Source organism: Phacochoerus africanus, chromosome 1 (genome assembly GCF_016906955.1).
Source record: "Phacochoerus africanus isolate WHEZ1 chromosome 1, ROS_Pafr_v1, whole genome shotgun sequence".
NCBI classification, from domain to species: domain Eukaryota; kingdom Metazoa; phylum Chordata; class Mammalia; order Artiodactyla; family Suidae; genus Phacochoerus; species Phacochoerus africanus.
The window spans coordinates 77,210,069-77,231,701 of record NC_062544.1 but is presented as its reverse complement, the minus strand read 5'-3'; the positions used below and the strand labels follow the sequence as shown (position 1 = coordinate 77,231,701).

Below are 21,633 nucleotides of genomic sequence, written 5' to 3'. Positions count from 1 at the left end.
TGTTCCCTAGCCTGGGAACCTCCATATGCCACAGGCGTGGCCCCCAAAAAAAGAAAAAAAAAAGGTTTTATACCTTAAATATATACATTTTTAATTGTCCATTATACTTCAACAAAACTGGGGAAAATAGTCAATTAAAATATATATTCCACCACAAACTCTGTGATAAAACAATTCAATAAACCTATAAACAATTCAGCCTAATAATTACAATTATTTTAATTTTTTAAAAAATATTTTAACTTCACGGGTTCATGGAGAATGCTGAATTCAGCAACAATATTTTATAATAAAGATTTGAAAGTTAGAGACTAAAAGATCATTAACATGAAAAACATTCTAATATTATTATTTTTTCTTAATGGCCACACCTGCAGCATATGGAAGTTTCTGGGCCATGTATTGCATCTGAGCCACAGCTGTGATCTACGCAGGATCCTTTAACCCACTGTGCAGGGTGGAGATCAAACCTGCACCTCCACAGCGACCCCAGCCACTCCAGTCAGATACACTGCCACAGCGAGAACTCCCTAATAGTACTTTTTAAAAAGTAGTTTCTACCATCTCAGCTCTCTCTAGCTATGTACTTGCTTGAAGATGTTTGAAGCACAAATAGGTTTCCAAGTTATTGTACTGCTGAGTGTTATGAAAAACAAGTGCACACTTCCTTATACTTTAAAGTAGTGATCAGCTTGGAGCCTAATAATGTGACCAAGTAGAATGACTGATCAGGCTGGGAGACTCTAGGTTTACAACTGCTGTCCTGGGATGCCACTTAGTTTGGGCATTCCTAGACTTTTCATTTTACAACAAAATAGTTTGAATAATAATTCTATTGAAATAGGGCAGGATGGGTATGAGCCTGACATTTCTGCCATGGCCTCATGTGTGAAATGCAAAGTTCCCCTCTTTTTCTTTTTCCTTCCTTCCTCCCTCCCTCCCTCTCTCTCTCTCTTTCTTTCTTTCTTTCTTTCTGTTTTTAATTGTTTTTTGACTGCATTTCCAGCATATGGAAGTTCCCAGAGCAAGGACTGAACCCGTACCACAGCAGCAATCAGTCACACCAGTAAAAACATCAGATCCTTAACCCACTGAGCCACAAGGGAACTCCAAAGTTCTGTTTTAACATGGGGTGAAATTTGATATCCTGTGATATCTGTGGGCAACACCCCCCACTATAAAGATGCTTCTGTAAAAATCTGGTCATGCTTCCTGAAAGACAAGAGAATAGTCTCTTGAAGTGAAGCACTGCAAGTAATGTTTATTTATTTATTTATTTGCTTTTTAGGGCTGCACCTGTGGCTAGGGATCAAATCGGAGCTATAGCTGCTGGCCTACACTACAGTCACAGCAATACGGGATCCTTAACCCACCGAGCGAGGCCAGGGATAGAACCCGCACCCTTGTGGATACTAGTTGGGTTTCTTAGCACTGAGACATGACAGGAACTCCACAAGTAAGGGTCTCTTTAAATCTAGGACCCTATCTAAATGCAAGTATTCCTCCTAGGGGCTCTCCTCTTAAGCCCTGAGCAGTTCAGTCCGCTAGGAGCCAAGGATAATGACTGAAGGGGGCGATGAGGAGAGGAAAGGGTTTTGTGCAAAGACAAAATCTGTTGAGGGTTTCACAACTTGGCAAAAGTTTGTTCCAGTCTACATACTCCTAAACCACCTTGGGATTTATATCAGAGGCTGCAAATCCTATAATGCCAAGGCTCACCATGAATGTTCTCCCCATAGCAGGGACAGTGTGCTGTGGACTCATTCCCGGTGGAACCATAAGGACATCATTTGCAGCAAGATACAGACCCACGCCCCAAGAGGCAGTACAAGTCTCTGCTTGGTTTTGGATTGCTTCCATAAGATGTACTGCTACAAATTACAAAGAGGCTGACATGAAATTATATTGCTGTGGTCTATTTAATTCCAAGATGATTCTCTTTTACCATTCACTTAAAGACCTACTAGTATTACATGAAAAGGGGATTTAAAAGTTCCTGAAATAAACTGCTTGATTTTTACTCACAAGACATAGATTTTAGAACATTGCATATTTGTTCTTTGTATTGTCCATAATACATATTTGTATTAGCAAAGGTAAAGTTACATCTAAATGCAAACATGTTAGTATTAGCAGGTTCAAAATAATTTAATGTGTGATGAAGCCACACCTCTCGCATCAGCTAATTAAAGTTGTCTTGCTATTTCACCCTCAGCCCAAATTTATCAGTAAATTCCCCACTTTTACAAGTTATCAAGAAGGGTCAAATAGCAGATTCTGCTTTTTTCTACAGAAGACTAATGAGAGACTTAGCCTGGAAAAACAAACATCAAAAACAAGAATAAGCTAAACTAGACTACAGCCAACTAGATATATTCATTAGCTGTATTTGTCAATTAATGCTTTATTTTCTAATTTCTAATACAATCAACATTTTTGTTTTCCAAGAATATGATGCAGCTTACAGCAATCATCTTTTTTTTAAAGCCCCTCATGTGTGCCACTTATAGATCTTTGTGCTCAGCGGTATAATGTGCCAGAGGTTGTAAGATGTGAACAATAGCAATTTATGATGTTCCTGAGACACTAAAAACATTTTCACTCTTTGCTAGAAGAGCAAAAAATTTCATTGGCGCATGCAAATGATCACTTTTCAAATTATATAAAACACTAAAATGTTTTACAAGCTCTTTTTTCCACAGGCTTCCTGGGATTTGTTATATTTGCAGAGATTATAAATGGCTACATCATAGCAGACTACTAGGAGCAAGGTGAATTTTAAGCCACACCCAACAGGAAAGAGCAGTAAAGAGGAGTGTCCAATGTCAGCTGGAACTCGAGTTCATAATCTTTAAAAACCTCCCCATCGCATTATTTTCGTCAAACACCAAAAATAAGAATAAGCTTCCAGCGGTGGGCGGGGTGGGCGTTGGCGGCGGGCGGAAGTGGGCTGAGCCAGGCCCTGCTCCCCTGCCTTCGCTCTGGGAGCCTAGAGTCTTGGGCTCCAGAGTCTTCCGGGAGGCGGCGCGGGAGGAGTGAGAGGCTTGAGGGGACAGGCCCGGCGGATTCCCTCGTAAAAAAATAAAAATAAAAAAATAATAAGCTAAACTTCTTGTCTTTCACCATGTTAAATCTTTCTTCCTTCTCTAGCACTCATGTGGCCTTAAGATTGACTCCTGCCCCACGTTTTGGGGAAGACTTAAATTGGCTTCCCAGGCAGGTGTGTTTGTGGTGATGTTTGATGTGAACGCTATGCATATCAGCCTACAGGAAGAAATAAATGAACAAAGGTGTTAACCGTAATCATAAAACATTCCAGGGTAGGGGCAAAGCACCACGCCGCACCATATGTCCTGGCTGTTACCCACATGGCGCCCAGCAAGGAGCAACAATGTGTCGCCCAGTGAAAAACTGCATTTAGCAGGCAAATCATAAGGGAAGTGAGCCTCCCAGTCTGGGCTCTGCAACCATTCAGCAGAAACTCAAACTTGGAAACAATTAAGCTTGCCTATAAATCCCAAGCCTTGGGAAACTAAATGGAATTCTAAATCAAAAAAAGGCACAAATAAGGCATAAGAAGAATGCTCATGAGATAAAGTTGCACAGAGGTTTTATGGTGTTACTAAAAGGGGGAAGCTGATGGGACTTTTATAAAGCCTCAGATTAAATCCTTGAAGGCATTGAAATTATACTATTAGATTGTAATACTCTTGGCATCTGTAATGAAAACTTGGAAATCCAGGGGATAAGCCATTTTTTAAAGGCTCATTTGAGGACTTTGGAGGAGATTATGCATTCATCATCTTGATCTGTTAGCATTATGGCTAATAATTGAATTCTAACAGCGTCCGAAGAAAAGAAAACTGATTTATCTTTCCTATCTACCATCCCACCCCACGCAGGGTAGCTCCTTCCATCCTTGAGATTCCTCAGTCACTATTTTCACTTCTCATGCAAATGAAAGGATTCACCCTATAATTAGTGTCTCTCTGGCTGCTCAGTTTTATGCTTTTCCAGGCTGAAGAATTGAACCAGAAAAGTGACGTGGTGTGCAGAAGAGAGAGTAATGCATCCTGCTCTTGCATTGATCAGGTTCATTGTGTTTAAAACACATCACAGAATGAGGCTCCCATTTAAGACAGGTAAGAACCTGTTTGTGGATTCTCAATGTTTCAGCCAAATTGCCGAGCTGATTCTAAAGCTGACCTTGAATTCTCTTCTACCTTTTACTGGAGGTTTTTGCAGACATTAATATGCACGTTGGATCCAGCAGATATCAGTCAACTACCAGAATGTATAAAGTTCAAAAATTACTAGAACTTAACACTAGAAAAAAATTACAAACCAAGACTACTAGATTTCCTCATGTTTTTCATAACCTACTGCTTTGTTTATTGGTTTCATCCAATCTGGAGGACCATATTGTGAATATAAATGTATCTTTTGTTTTCCCTTAAGGGCATTATTTTGATAGGTTAATGGGGGCTACTAATCAACAGTAATCAGTTGCACTTTTTTTTTTTTGCCTTTTAGGGCCATATCTATGGCATATGGAAGTTCCCAGGCTAAATGGGAATGCAGCTGCTGTCCTAAGCCACAGCCATAGCAACATGGATCTGAGCTGCATTTACAACCTACACCACGGCTCCCAGCAACACCAGATTCCTAACCCACTGAGTGATGTCAGGGATCGAACCCATGTCCTCATGGATACTAGTTGGGTTTGTAACCCACTGAGCCACAATGGGAACTTCCACACAATATAATTTTTAAAAATCACTCCTAATACCTGCAAGAGCTAAATATTTTAAACGTAAAAGCTTTGATGCACCTTACCAGGGCCTGACATATGAGAAACAAATTGTGTTGCAGATTTGGACGAAGTGAAAATTATCTTTAAGAGTAAATTTTTTGTGTATATATATTTACTTCTTTTAGGATTCTTAAAAGTTTTTGCATTGCAAAAATTATAAACTATTATCAGGATGCATTAACATCTAATTCCTTATAATGCCACACCTTTGAATAAACATTTATTATTGCTACATTGTGTATTTTTGTTGTTGTTGCTGTTGTTTTTGGTCTGTTTGGTCTCTTTTTTGGCCACCTCGAGGCACATGAGTCCCTGATCCGAGCTGAAGTTGCAACCTCTGCCACAGCTACAGCAACACTGGGCAGGAGATCAAACCTGCATCCTGGTACTGCAGAGACACCACCTATCCAGTTGTGCTAAAGCAGAAAGTCCTGATAAAAACATTGTTGATGCTGTGTATTAGGTCTACACTGGAAAATCCCGCAAGCTACGTAATTATAACACATGTGGTTTGTCTCGTCATGCCTCTCAATGCTGAATTATTTACAAGATTTTTCCATTGCAAATAGCATTTAACACCAAGCTGTGCTTCTTGCTCCAGTGACTTAGAAATACACAATTTCCATCAGCCACTCTTCTGTAGTCGGCAGCTGTCAAAGCAAAATTTGCAATTTCGTTTAGAAAGCAACCCTCCTCAGCTCTGCACTCCAGGCTGGCCTCCTGCCCCCATCAGACACCAAGCAAACCTGCTCCTTTAAGGCACCAAGAGGTGAGTCCCCAGTCCTTGGAGGTCTGCGATGTTTCCCCCCTCCTTGAGATCTAAATGGAGACATCACTCCACAGAGCTGCCTTTCCTTACGGACTAGTCAAATTAGGTCTCAGCAGGGCAAGGGCATCCGTGGCAGAGATGATGCCTGGGGACTCCTGGGCTATGGCTCTGCTGTGACCCCCACCCCCATGGAGACATGGTCTCACTGATGCTGAGCTGGTTTATTGCTTGCCAACATTTATTTAAAGGGAAGTTCAGGGAAGATGGGTACCTTGCTGTGGCATGGTAATGTAAACCCCAAGCATAAAAAGACAGTTCTAATGTGACAAAAGGCTGTTTTTTTGCCTCGACTCTAGAATGAGTTTACTTACCTAGAGAGGGTCACCAGCTGCCGTCAGCTGCACAGGGGAACCTGGGGACAAGGAAAAGCCTGGCAAGGATGCACAGTGGCTGCCTCAGCTCGGGTGCTCCAGGCTGCCGTTACATTCCATGTCCCTAGTTAAAAATAAATCAGGACGCAGTAGTGTGGCTTCTACCTGCTAATCCATAACCCCTGAATAGCTGACACCTGACTCCTCTCACTGGGAGCATCCAGTGTTTCCTTCATAGCACTTAATGTTTAAATCTTTTTTTCTGTGTAATGCCCACACATCAGGTTATCCAGGCATAAACTGAGACCATGTGAAATTATGTACCTGAATAACTGCTTATTTTCTGTATCTAGTCCTCTTATATGCATGAATTCTGTGAAATCAGGGATTGACGATTCTTTTTCCCCCATCATCCCACCAGTGCACCAGCATGCCTGACACACAAGAGGTGCAAAATAAATATTTTTTTAATAAGCCAATACTGAGACATGAAAGACTGCCCTGTCACCCTGCAGTGGCTACAAGACCCCACTGTAGTTTTCTCCACCTCCAAGGCTAGCAAGATTCAGTCAATTGGCCCTCCTTGGTCCCGTGGTTCAGTAAAATGCCAAGTGCCCTTCAGTGGGTGAGAGCTTGGGATTTGGAGGCAGAGGTGAAGCAGAAAGAGGCCTCAAGTTTCCTCAATGAAGCCCCTCATTGCATTAGCTTCTAAAAATTTCAGATTGTTTTCATGGTGTTCTTTTCTACTTTGGGTCTCCAAAACTAGTACATATATACCAACAGAGTGTATCACAGAATTAGATGAATTACACACTTTCAAGTTATTTGATTAAACAATCTAGTGTTGGGAGTTCCCACTGTGACACTGTGGTACAGTGGGTTAAGGATACAGTGTTGTCTCTGCAGCAGCTAGGGGCGCTGCTGAGGCAAGGGATCGATCCCCTGCCCAGCATAGTGGTTCAAGGATCGGGTGTTGCCGCAGTTTCAGAGTAGGTCACAGCTGCAGTTCAGATTCAATCCCTAGCCTAGGAACTTCCATATGCCACAGGTGCAGCCAAAAAAATAAAATCCAGTTTTGATTTCTGAATACCCAAAGGCACTCACCTCCTTGCTCATAGTTAGCAATTACAATTCAGACATTCATTAACAATTTTTTTATTAATTTTCATTATTAGTACAATTTTCATTACTTATTCTTCAAGATAAAATGATTGTTTTACCACAATTCACACAAATCAACTAATATATTAATTCAGACCAAAGGAAGCTGCTCAAATGAAAATGGTATCGTCTAGGATGGGTTAGGTACTACATGAACCATTCAGGCCTAATTTTCATCTGTATTAGCATAAAATGATACTTATCACAGGAAAAAAAACTAGTGAGAGGGACACATACTGGTCTCCTTATAACCGTTCCTCCATATAAAACCCTTTATCACCAGAAGCATGAAGTTATACAGATGTGAAGTTAACCAAACATTTTTAAGCTGCAGTTCTAAGTTAACTTATCAAGTTTCCTAATCAACAGGTTATAGATGGAAGAGTTCATAATTTATAACCCTAATTTAAAATAAAAATATGTGAAAGGCCCTTAGATAGTATTTTCCTAATTAATAAAAAGCTCATGGGAGTTCCCGTCGTGGCGCAGTGGTTAACGAATCCGACTAGGAACCATGAGGTTGCGGGTTCGGTCCCTGCCCTTGCTCAGTGGGTTAAGGATCTGGCGTTGCCGTGAGCTGTGGTGTAGGTTGCAGACGCGGCTCGGATCCCGAGTTGCTGTGGCTCTGGCGTAGGCCAGTGGCTACAGCTCCGATTCAATCCCTAGCCTGGGAACCTCCATATGCCGCGGGAGCGGCCCAAGAAATAGCAACAACAACAACAACAACAACAACAACAAAAAGACAAAAAAAAAAAAAAAGCTCATGTAAAGTTCCTGCCTGCTCTCTAAGACTTTTATCCTTTCCCCATTTTTTTCCCAATCATTGCATTTTTCAAGTTAACTGAAACCTTTACCGTTCAATCATACCTGTTTTTATTTTTCCATGTTATCTTCTAACCTTTGTCCACATCAAGTACATAACCAGAGTATACTCAATATTTTGTTAACTCTATCTTTCATTTAACAGTATGTGTTTACCACTTCCAGTTATGAAATATTCACTGTTGTTTTTCATGGCTATCTAATATCCTCTAATCTCCTTTGTATATAATTACTTTCTAAACATTTAGGGCATTTATATTTTTTCTGTTATTAAATACATTTATATATATATTATCAATCTTTTAAATTGTTTTCTTGGTATAGATTTCTAAGAGAGATTAACAATCAAAGCATGTGAACATGTGTATAGTTTTTTCTGTGCTTATGTAATTATTTTACACAAAAAAAGGATGGGTCAATTAACATTGCTCTAAGAGTCTGCAAGTATATCATTTTTATAAAGACGTCACTACCATTCACTTTTAATTTTTTAAGTTATAACAGATGATCAGTTCAGATCTCATTATTATTTATTGGTGGGGTTGAACAGTATTCTATAGGTTTATTCTACAGGATTGCATGAATTGTCTCTTCATCTATTCACAGATTTAACCCATCCTTCCAATTACCTCCACTTTAAAGGTCTTTTTTTTTTGTCTTTTTGCCTTTTTCAGGGCCGCTTCTTGTAGCATATGGAGGTTCCCAGGCCAGGGGTCCAATTGGAGCTGTAGCCGCCGGCCTACGCCACAGCCACAGTAACGCGGGATCTGAGTCACATCTGTGACCTACACCACAGCACCACAGCTCACACTGAGCAAGGCCAGGAAACGAACCTGCAACCTCTGGTTCCTAGTGGGATTTGTTAACCACTGCACCACGATGGGAACTCTTAAAGGTCTTTTTAACTGGCTACTTGAGCCATGAAAACAAACCTCTTACCTGACCTAAATGCAACAGAAGCAGAATCAGCACAAACTTGTCATGTTACCTTGGGGAACTGGGCTGTCACCAGGACCACATTAATGGAAGAACAATCCCTTCAAGGGAAATACCATCTGTGTAACCACATCAGTCTTCAGAGTTAAAGAAGAAAATGTATTACTGTGGATTTCAGGGCCATGTTTCATTAGAAAGTTGTAAATTTGACTTTTAAATCATCAAACAACTTGTCAAAAAACACAGTGATTGGTCATTAATGATGAAACAGGCTAGACGTAATCAAGCATCCAATTGGGAAAACCCATGAGGCTCACTCATTGCATAAGCAACCTGATTTAACCTTGTCCAGCACTCACAGGAGAGGAAAGGTTATGGTACTTTGGATCCTGCCTTTACTGGGTAAGGGACAGGCCCCAGGTTACTTGACATCACAGAGAAGGGTGACCCCACGGAGCACCCAGTGTTCAGGGGCCTGGGCGGTCCTGAGGTCCACAGCAGCGATGTAGTTCAAGTCTGTTCGGACTGGCTTCTTATAGATGGGACAGGAGTACAACCGAGAATCTCTTACAGCTCCAAAAAAAAAAAAAAAAATCATTAAAAAGACCTTGGTGCATTTCTTTAAGTAACCCCAAACAGAGCAAGTGCAGAGCCAAATCTGCATTTGAAGGTCATTCCAGAGAGAGATGAGTTTGGAAGAATGAGGGAAATTCTTCCTGAGGTCAGAAAATTCCTAGATGTGAAGCCCATGCTACCACAGGCTTCCAGGGGGTGTGAAAAGACACCCAGACATCCTTAGGGTCACCCCACTCTCCTCTTGTCCCATGTGCTTGACAGTAACTCCAGCCCGTGACAGAACCATGAAACTTCCACTGCTTCCTCCCTCTCCTTTCCACCTGCCAATGCAACACTCCTCCTCTACTCTGGCCCCTACACCCTATTTTTCCCTTATGGCTTGCCTTTGACACAAGGCACCTGTCCCTTTTTATCAGACATCCAGCACCAATGCTCACTATTAATTCACTAGTATTATTATTATTATTTCAAAATCCTGCCTTCAGTCTTCTGTGCCATGGCCCAACCACATCTGAAATCCTGGACAGAGGATGCTCTTCACCTCTACCAGGTGTTGTTAAGTTCTTCATGTGCATAGAAAACTAAAATTGACTGGGAAGCAGAGCCCCATAGCACAATTCAGCTCCCGAAGATTCGATCTACCTTTTCGGAGCAGATGAATAGATGGAATCTCCAAAAGCACATTTGCAATGAAAGACAACCTGTTTGTCCATCTTTCAGTGGCCCCTCCTACTGCACTTTCTCCATGGAAACCCCATGTCAAGGACAAATGTAGGTCCCGTGGGGCCCCAAACTCCTACAATTTAGAGGAGGGGTTTCTTTTAAGGAAAAGAGTACAATTGACAAATGCAAAATTAAGCTTTGGAAGGAGTCTCTGCATTCAGCAGCCTTGGAGTTTAAAGCTTCATTAGCTTCTTGTTTAAATCCATTCTACCCATGGTAGTTTATTTGCACATCTCATAACATTCATCTCGGGAAGCAGTATATTATTTCCTCTTCTCTCCCAGACCATAAACTATTTCAGGACAAAAGTTGTGTCTGCACTCATCCTGTACTCCTCTGGAAGGCCAGTCTTATAAATAACCCTCATGTAAGTATCAAGATGAAAACAGGCTTAACTAAGAGGATAACTTGGCTTTGGTGCATTACTGTTACAAACATGTAACTTTCTACATGCAATATTAATATATTAATGACACTGCAGTTACTTTCCCAGAGTAACTGCCTCAATAGTTTAGCTTTTGCTAGCACATCACAAAAGCAAAGCTTTATCACAAGTTAAAGTCTCATTTTTTGACCCAATTAAATCTTCAACCTGCTGTGCCATGTGTTTTTATACCTCCACTATAAATTTAATTAATTTTGGTGGAATAAAATTGAATAATGTTATGAAAAAGTTTCAGTATAAAATAAAGAATCTAAAGTTGTAATTCTTAACCTTTAAAAACTATGTATTTTCAGAGTTCCCATCATGGCTCAGTGGAAACGAATCCGACTATGAACTGTGAGGTTGCGAGTTCAATCCCTGGCCTTGCTCAGTGGGTTAAGGATCTGGCGTTGCTGTGAGCTGTGGTGTAGCTTGCAGACGCAGCTCGGATCTGGTGTTGCTGTGGCTCTGGCGCAGGCCGGCAGCAACAGCTCTGATTAGACCCCTAGCCTAGGAACCTCCATATGCCACAGGTGCAGCCCTAAAAACAAACAAACAAACAAACAAAAACTATGTATTTGCTTAATCCCATGAAATTAATTATTAGAAACTAAGTTAATGTAACACCTAATTTTTAAGTCTAAGTTCTTATTTTTTTAATTACCATGAGAATATCATTAATAATAATAATCAGGCAAACATATGAAAAGTTCTGATTAAATAAGTGAATGACAGTGAATGTGCAGAGTGCAGCTAATACTAATTACACTAACTGACCAATTTAAACCCTTTAATCCTAGATCTAAGTATATAGCAAATATTTAACTACTTGTTCTTCTTGATGCACAATTGACTAACAGTCATTTTATAAATCTTAAGCCCTTGGAGACTTAGATTCGAATTAAATGATAATTTATAATAACTGGGAAGGATTTGGTTACTTGGGTTTTTAATCCCAAAAGGGAAATAAAATTGGAAAAAATAGCATTATTTTCAATAAGCAGATAAAAAAGCAATTCTCTGAAATATTTATCCAATTTTAGTTATTTTTAATTGCTTCCCATTGGAAGGCATCCACGCCAAGTCACAGCAGGCAGCAAACTTCTGCAGCAGCATTAGGAACCACTGAAAATACAATTTCATAGCACAAGTGCTGACAGAAGCTAAACTACCACATTAACAGATGATTTGAAACCATTACCCCTGGTTAAGCAAGTAACTTTGAAGACAAAAATAAACATGCTAGGTAGGTAGAACAAACCAGCTAAATATGTTTAAAGCCTTGGGGCTCCAGAAAGAGGAGCAGAGAGAAGGGGTTGTCTACATTGGTGAGCTACCTCCTGTAGGGTGCTAAAGGTTTTAACAAAACACCTTGAGGAAATTTCATTTTCTGACTATGTAACTTTCCTCTTTACCCCACATTTTCCACCCAAATGCTAGTACATCATTTCACCATATATTCCTTCCAATATCCAAAATAACCAAGTTACATAGAGATTCCTTTAAGAACCTTTCAGTCACTCCTTTATGTAACCCCTCTTTTGCTTGTAGCATTTAAGTTATTAAATAATATACTCTCCCCTGGGATATTTCTTTTAATCCTTCAACAAGCGTGTGAGTGATCATTCGAATGACACTACTACCACTAAAATTATCTATTGTATGCTAATGCTATTAATAATAAAATTATCTATTGCACACTAATACTACTATGGATAAAATTATCTATTGTATGCTAATTAAACATTGCCAGTTTAATTCTCTCACCAACCCAATGAGATGGGTACCATGGTTAAATCCATTTTATTATAGAGAAGAAAACTGGAAGAACATAAGGTGGTGAGTTGTTTATCCAAGGTTACAGAGCTGTAGGTGATTAGTCCAATGTGGCCAGAGTGGATCCAGAGCCTAAACTCTTAATCTCGGCAATAGTTGGGACCTGCTATGTGTGTGTGTGCCTCCATGTCTTTGCAGAAAGATGTAAACATAAGCTAGACACCTGGACTTCAACATGTGGCATAGTTTAGCCTCCTCTATAAGCTACATCTCTAACTGCTAGGGTGATAAAGAAAGGAAATCATCCCAAATATCCAGGCACCTGGCTCACTGCCTTTTACCTAAGAATAGGATAGGAGGCCACAAGGAGTGAGGGCACTCATCTCCATAGTGCTGTGTCTCTTTCCCCTTATACCTAAGTAAAAGCTAGTCATGACTTCAAAAGGGAGCTGTCCTCATTTTCAATTTTGCCTTTGTTTTCAAACTTCATCTCTAAATTCATGGTCTTCTTTTTTTTCCTCTTTAGAGCTGCACCCATGGCACATGGAAGTTCCCAGGCTAGGGGTCAAATCAGAGCTATAGCTGCTGGCCTACACCACAGCCACAGAAACACCAGATCTGAGCCACATCTGGGACCTACACCACAGTTTACAGCAGTGCCAGATCCTTAACCCACTAAGCAAGGCCAGGTTTTGAACCCACAACCTCGCTGATACTAGATGGGTTCATTATAGCTGAACCACAACGGGAATTCCTAAATTCACAGTCTTGAATAGAATCCTGCCATAGAAATTCCCAGAGGCTCACATTCATCCTACAACAAACAAATGTGAGTCTGCCAGAAGCTCTGGTAGCCAGGAATCATAAGCTAATTACATAATATCCCTAAACCTTAATTCCCTCATCTGCAAAATAGTCATGATATATTGCACAGAGTAAAGGTTAAGTAAGTCAATATATGTGGCATAGTATAATGCCTGGAATGCAATAGATACCCAGGATATGTTACATTTCTCTCCTCTCACTATACACACACAGGTATACACATACTCTCACCTTTTCATTGAAACAAATTCCTCAGACTCAGGTTACCCATGATTTCAACAGAGTTTCGGGTTTACAAACTCTAAGTGGATTAAATGCTATGTGGCTCAGGAGACGAGGGGCCTCCAGTTCTGGGTCACTGCACAATGTTGGATCATGGCACATTCTTACAAACACTTTTTTCTCTAGAAAGAAACATCCTCATGAGCTGCTGGGACCCTGAGAGTCTTCTCATTCTACTTAGGGACCAGGAAACATCTAAGTCTTGCTGTGTTCCCCCAAACATTCTAATCACTGCTTTCCCATCACATGGGCTACAGCACTGAAGTTATTAAAAGCATCACTCTCCCTCTACAGTAAATCCATAAGGAGACATATCTTTCCTATAGCTGCCTCTTTTCAACTTCCTTTGAGAGGATCTAGAGTGGGTGTGAGTGGCTTTACCCTCTTGATGACTTTAGTACTATTTGGATGACCCTCCGGTGATATTCTAACAAGAAATCTGAATAAAATGAACCTGTGGGGACATATCACTCAATTTTTAGAGTTAAAATGAATATCTAGACTTTCTTTTGAAAATAAATAAACCAACTCTGTATGTAAAATTCAATGGTGAATTATTTAAACTGAGATTGCCCTTCATATTAATATAAAAAAATTCATTATAAGAATTTTAACTTTAGAACACTGCACTTTTGGAGTGTCATCTAGTCATTAACAATGTTACACTCTTTATCTCAATTAGAGCCCTATTTAGTTATCCAAATTGAATGCAAATTATATTTATCGTTCAAAAAGGGCAATGAATGTTAGTTTCCCACAACTAACAAAATGCCTCTCCAACCACAAAGCTACTTGGCAAAAAGTTTCCACCAATTTCTATGGAAACCAAAAAAAGAATAAAGAACTATATCTTGTCATTACTTTTTTTTTAGTCCCTTGAAATTAGTGGTCATTTCTTCCTTTGCTTATTTTTATTTCCTTCCTTACCTGCAGCCAACATGCATGGCTATGCCCAGCAGGATGAGCACAGTTCTTCCAAAAAAAAATCTGTTCTTAAATCATAAAGGATTGCTTGTATTATAAAAATTATGACATTATTATGACCATGCTGAGGTGGTCAATGTCATATGGCAATGGATTTTTCCAATTTATAACTGTAAAATTATTTTATAAGAAATATGAATGTAACACCTAATTGAATGTGAGAAAGATTTTTTTTTCACTTTATAAAGGAAACATTGTTACAACCCTGTTGAGTAGATGCAATGAAATTTCTAAAATATTACTTTTGGCTAAAAGAACATTTGATTATCATTTCTGTAAAACAATCACTGCCTAGGACTTTGCACCACTGTAAGGACTAATAACCACGAAGCTATAGGCAGCACACGTGCCAAAGCCCAGGCAAACACATGGATCCTTTTAGACGTAGCCAGGGGTGTAATGTACCAAGAGGGATACTGAGTACCCTCATGTCTCTCTTCTGATGCTTAGCCCTCCCTATAGGCTCCCCTTCCTCCCCACACATCCTTCCTTCCCAGAACATCCTTCTGTTCCTCAAACACAGTATACTCATTGCTACCTCTTGCCTCTGCACTACCGCCTATGCCCCACGATATCAGCACTACTGCCTATGCCCCAGGGATATCAGTTCACTGTTCAATGTTCTCTCCTCAACGAAGCCTTCCTTGAACCTCTGAACTCTCTCACTCCCTGACACACTGTGGGTTTGTTCTTCATAGAAACAAGAACCATCAAAAATCAGTCTGTTCATTTATACTCAATCCTCATTATTTGAGGGACTTACTCATCTAGAGTCTTGTGAATTCTCAATTACTAACAGTTCCTAGGGGAAATACAGTGTCATGTTCCTGAGAGCCTCTGGTCATGGCATGTCCATCAACCTGTCCATATATAACATTGTTTTATGTGGGTTTCTGTTTAAAGTCACCTCTTCCATATACACTGTGGATTCATTAATACTGAAGTCAAAACCAACAGCTCTGGGACAAAGCTGGTCAAACACAAGCTTATCTTCTCCATAAGGCACACCACCACCTTCTTGCACGCAGGAACAGTAGACAGCATTTCAGCACTACACTCAGGGGCCGTTTTCAATAATGAAAAGGAGAATAATGTGAAAAAGCATAGCATTCAATAGACCATGAAAAAGATGCCTCTTTACAATCTGAGCTGAAACAAGAAGACAGAGCACAGGCTTGTCCAACCTCAGCTGGGAACACACATGTTGAGAAACTCAAACTGTTCGCTGCTTTGTACCTGTCTATGAGAGACCATGAAAGTGCCACAAGCGTTGCTTTGGGGGTTACAAATAAATTTTAGAGTGTACGCAAACTCATACATATAGATTCTTTGAGTAACAGCGATTGACTCTATTTGCTTCTTCTCTGGATAACCTGCCCTCTTTGAGACAGAGCCCCATGCAAATGGGGATTCTGCCTAACTTTTTTCCATTGTTACATTCCCAGAACTAGAGTAGAGGATGTCAGATGGTCATATCAGATAAATATTAATTGGATGAGCCAGTGAACTAAAGCTATTTCCCTCTGCCAATAAAAATCTAACTCTAAAGGCCAATCATGCTCATTCTTGTTCTCTAAAGCACATCACAAAAGCAGCCTCCGCCAACTTCCCAGACCTAATTATGTTCCTGTCTGAATACCTAAGAGCATCTCTATCACAATGTGTATCAAATTCTGTTTTAATTATTTATTTACTTATCAGTCTCCATTACTAGACTGTGAGTCCCCTGTGAGCCTGATCTGGTTTATAATTATCTTTGTCTCTTGCACTTAAAGTTGTGGTTGGTATATATTAGGCATCCAGCAAACATTTGCTTAAAAAACAAATACTCCAAGTTTATAGACTCTCTTCCCTTGACACATGTTTACAAATGTGATATTTATCTAAGGAAATTGAGATACTAAAAGCTATCTTCTAAAGAGAGATTATTTTATCCCTTACATTTTTAAAGAAAAATATTTTGTGCTTCTGGCATAAAATTACTACTTCCTTGGGATCCACCATCATGGCTACCTCTAGAGTTTATGGCTTAGAGTGATCATTTCACTATGTAATGTATATCAAATCATCAAGTTGTACACCTTAAATATATGCAATTTTTATTGAGAAGGGAAAATACAAAAAAAAAAAAAACAGGGAATCTTCTTATATGGTGAATAGTGGTTATTGCTGTGGACAAGTTAGCTGAGTGAAATGCAACAACAAAAGCCTCTAGAAAACATCAGGTCAACAATGGAAAATAGTTTAGGCATTTTTAGACTTGTCAAATGGAGCTTTGATAACTTCATCAAAGTTTCTGCTTTGACATGTGTGCCTCAAGAAGTGTTAGCACATTCATAGGCAGAAATGTGAACTCAGCATTGTATCATTAGCTACTGGATTAAGCTGAATGTCCCAGAATTCAATCTGAACTTATACCTGGCTTAAATCTCCAAGCTGGTGGGGCCACTCACCTCCAGTAGCAGTGCTGCCTGGAAAGCCTTCTTTCCACCACTTTTCCTACCTCATCATATAAGTTGCATCCATCCTTCCAAGCCCATCCAGGCCCAATGGCCTCTGAGATCCAGCCCCTGAGCATTTCATCCCACTGTTACCTCATTCTCTCACTTACTAACTATTCTATACTTATTTTGTACCTCATCAGCTAACACATCATAAGTATCTATCTATATTTCATCTGCTTTATCAGATAGGCAAGAACTATCTAGAACTATTGCCTCCCAGTAGCACTCAAGAAAGAGCCTAGCTGTCAGTAAGTACTCACTAAACATAGGTATGACTGTGGAACCACTTGATAACATAATATAATCCTTATCTCATAACAAAAATACCAAGATCCTGTATAATGTCATCCTTCCTGATAATACCAACCTTCCCTGAAAGCACAAGACAACTTACTATTGTTTTCTGCATAAATCCTTATGACAGGCATTAACTCAAAGAGTACTTTCGGTTTGGATTCGATGAGCTTCATGTTCCTCTTATCCCAGCCAGCACCTTCAAGATACAAGCCGTAGACGTAGACACCCTCTGTGGGAGGTGCTGAAATGTCATCCTTCATCCACTTGGTGACTTCGTTGCAAAGTACCATATTGTCCAGAGCCCAGCCTTTGTTGGCCCGAGTTATCTCCTACTCAGGGCAAGAGCAGAGGCAAAGCATGAAATTAGCAACTAGAGATTTGTCTTAACATAAAGAGCATAGCTATGATGACAGTATAGCCCCAAATTTGAAGGAAGGAGGATAGCATTTCAAAGAGTTAAAAAAGATTCTCTCATAAGCAATGCCCATGGCCTAATTTTTGTTGTTGTTGTTTTGCTTTGTTTTGCTTTGCTTTTTAGGGCCTCACTCAAGTCATACAGAAGTTCCCAAGTTAGGGGTCAAATCAGAGCTACAGCTGCTGGCCTACACCACAGTCACAGCAACTCAGGATCTGAGCCAGTCTGGTCTGCGACCTACACCACAGCTCACGGCAACGGCAGATCCCTGACCCACTATGTGAGGCCAGGTATCAAACCCACATCCTCATGGATACTCGTCCAATTTGTTTCCGCTGAGCCATGACAAGAACTCCCTCATGTCTTAATTTAACCACTTGTACTTTAAAAGAAATCCAAGATCAAGTCAAATATAAAACTAACTAATATTTTGAAATCCAAGCTAGCAGCCTGAGAACAAGCTGCTAGATTTATGTGCAGACAAAGTAGCGGCTGGTATAAAAAAAAAGACAATCATTCTCTGTCTTATTATACTCTTTAAAACTATAATGAAAGAAGAAAGGCTGGTAGAAGAAAATTATAATAGCACAACAGGTGTAAATCTGTTACCTGTCGCATGGCAGTTAAAAATCCTTGGGGGTTAAAAAAGCCTGTCATCCAGAAGCAGTGGGGTCGGCCATTGAAAACCCAAGAAGTAAACTGGCAGTTTCTTTCTATAAGTTCAGTAAACCAGAAACCCAATGTACTTGAAACCCAAGAAACCTGAAATGCATACATTAAAAGAGTGAATTAATACAGGTTTAACTCTGCTGTGTAACTGGCTATATTCACAGAAAGAAATGATGGAATATCAATTTCACTTTTAGAATTTAGAAGTCCCTAAGATTTAAATTTCCCTTGGGTTCTGACATTTCAGTTTCCAAATTATTCTTCTTCCTTAATGATATGAAATATGATCAAATTAGCTAATCACATCAATTCCAGACCAATCCAGCTTGGCTTGCTGTTCAAGACATCTGCTGTCAATAGAATATACTCATGACCAAGTCTGTCATAAAGCAATTAAAGCAGTTAATTGAATTAAACTTAACAATTTTAACTATTTTTCCTTAGGCTACATTTTCAATAGATAAATTATAAAACAGGATTTCTATTTACATAAATGTGCTCATGGGCTCATCAGCAGTTTAAGATAGATTCTACAAACGATGAATTGTAGAAGCTTTCTCCACTTATCATTTTTAATGAGGCAAACAAGTCATTTTCTGAAGTTTTTGTCTTTTAGAATGCACTTTTATTCCCTCCAATGAAGAGCTGGAAATGGAAACACAAGTTTCTTTACCAGCAACACATTAACTGCCTTCATTGCCTGTATCATTCTGCCAGAATTCACATGTGGAATTCCTATTATTACAATTGGCCTGGATATGTCATTAATGTTATCAGCAGACACACTGGCAGGTATCCCTGATTCATATTTTATAACATTTTACTATAGCTGCACTATTTTATGGGTAAATAAATGTAGTCATGAACTTGAATAAACCACTTAAATTTCAAATATCTGAAATTTAAGAGACACCAAGATTCTCAAAGACTAATAATAAGTTGAGAAGAATTTTAAAAAAAAAGATTTTAATTTAAAAATGAGGGAACTCATTCTATCACATCTTTGTAGATGTGTTAACTGAAAGAGATGTGTTTATACGAGCTTTAATCTAAGAGTACGGAGAACCATTAATGAAGGGATGTCCTGGCAAGCATCCCTGTTTCAGAGCCTTCAGGTGCTGACCACACTGGGTGAGCTGGTTTAGTGGGGAATGAACCTTGGCCAGGGACCAAGTATGTTCTTTCTCCGTCACTGGCAATGAGAAGAGCCGATTAAGATAGAAAATGAATTTTTTGAAGGTGAGGAGAGAAAGGGGTCTTGTCAAGGCTGATTCTGAGTTTTTAAGCAATGTGATTAGAGGGATGGACAGTGGTACCATCAAATAAGATGGAGAAGACAATAGAGGAGTTCCCGTTGTGGCTCAGTGGGTCAAGAACCAAAATAGTGTCCATGAGGATGAGGGTTCCATCCCTGGTCTTGCTCAGTTGGTTAAGCATCCAGCATTGCTGCAAGCTGCAGCATAGGTCACAGATATGGTTCAGATCCGGCATTGCTGTGGCTATGGCTGTGGCCTCAACTGCAGCTCCAAATCTACTCAGCCTGGGAACTTCCATATGCTGCAGGTGTGGCCATAAAAAGAAAAAAAAAAGTAGAGGATGACTCCCCAGTTACTATACACTGCCTTTAAGACCCACTGACTTGCAATCTGCCAAAGCCCTGGGTGAGATAGAATCTCAGCACAAAGCCAGTCTCTTCTGAGATATTGAATTCTAACTCTATCCTGTCTCACAGTCTCATTTACCTAAGTTACTTCCAAAAGGTTCCAGTCACCCTGGGACCCAAACTCATCTCCATATGCTGCCCTCCCTGGATAACCCCACTCCCCATCCCTCTCAAGTCCTTCCATGAGACCTTCAGCATCTCCAGTGCCATGGCCAGAAAACTCCTCTATATACACACTTGGGTACTTGTTCTACTTTTCCAAGTAGAAAATTCTCTCTTAAAACCACATCTGTCATTCAGCGCACCATTACCAACATGTGATCAGTAAGCATACTGTTAAATTATTATCTTGAGAGATACACGCTCACATGTTTACAGACAAAGTGAGGAAAAGTGTTTCTCTTCAGTACAACTTTTTTTTTTTTTTTTTTTTTTTTGCTGTTTAGGGCTGCACCGTGCATATGCAGGTTCCCAGGCTAGGGGTTGAATCAGAGCTGTAGCCACTGGCCTACAGCAGAGCCACAGTAATGCAGGATCCGAGCCGCGTCTGCAACCTACTCCACAGCTCACGGCAACGCCTGATCCTTAACGCACTGAGCAAGGCCAGGGATCAAACCTGCTTCCTCACGGATGTTAGTCAGAATTGTTAACCGCTGAGCCACGATGGGAACTCCCCAGTACAACTCTTGATATACATGTATGTTAAGGAACATTCCTGCCTATAAATCTAACATCATAAGCTTTGAAGTCCATGAGCTTGCGTTTAAATTCTGATTCTGCGACTTCTTAAATGTGTGATCTGGGAAAAATATTTAACAACTCCCCCTGCCCAAAACCTCAAGGTCTTCATCTATAAAATGAAGGTAATCCACTGCAAGATTTAAATGAAGTAATGCATATAAATTGCCTAGCAGAGAAGCTGAGATGTGGATGATGATAAATAACTGCCTTCCCTACCTACAGTCTGAAAATACAGAGCTATAGGGGGATTAGTCCCTAAGCAAAAGAATGGTCTTAAGTAACATTATCCTTACATGCTTTTCACTTGCCAATCACAGCAATAAAATGATTAGGCAGAAGAAGAGCCGACTTAAACGTACTTTTTTCCACTGAGCAGGAATTCTGGCATCAAACATGCAATTCAACGCATCTCGTAGATTTTCGCTCATGATGATGGTGCCATCAATGGCAAGTTTTAACTCCGTCAGGGTGCTTCGGACCAGGGTGAGTAACCGTTGCATTCTGTCTATCTCTTGCCTGAGGAAAATGTTCATTGGCTGGAAGGGCCCCATCTTCTGCAGCCTCTCCTTCACCTGCCAAGGAGACATTCAGCACATGAAAAACCAGCCAGCTACTGATGTTATGTAACTGGTACCCTAGGGCTTCAGAAAGGTTCCCAAATTTTATAGTTCCATAAATAGTGAGCTGTTACTTCTTTTTTCACTGCCAGAAAACAAAGAAGAAATTTAAAAAGGAACATCTGTTGGATGACCAGCTGATTTTTCATTCCATGTGGGAGAAGACAGGCAGCCATAAATTCAAAGAAGAATATAAAATCTAGATCCACAACCACTCAGCCTTCCAAACAAATAGCAACTGCACTTAGTGGGAAATATTCACCTA

At 40.0% G+C, this 21,633-nt stretch overlaps 1 protein-coding gene across 1 annotated transcript in view; it reads right to left on the bottom strand.

Annotated features, from left to right (window-relative positions):
* Nucleotides 1-8,762: 8,762 nt before the first annotated feature.
* The window catches only part of DNAH5 (dynein axonemal heavy chain 5), a 255,165-nt gene continuing 242,294 nt past the window's right edge, over nt 8,763-21,633 (bottom strand). Inside the window, 4 exon segments of the mRNA XM_047799614.1 lie at nt 8,763-9,445; nt 17,361-17,592; nt 18,288-18,440; nt 21,111-21,323. Of these exon segments, the coding sequence (XP_047655570.1) occupies nt 9,294-9,445; nt 17,361-17,592; nt 18,288-18,440; nt 21,111-21,323 (750 nt within the window). The 3' untranslated portion in view covers nt 8,763-9,293.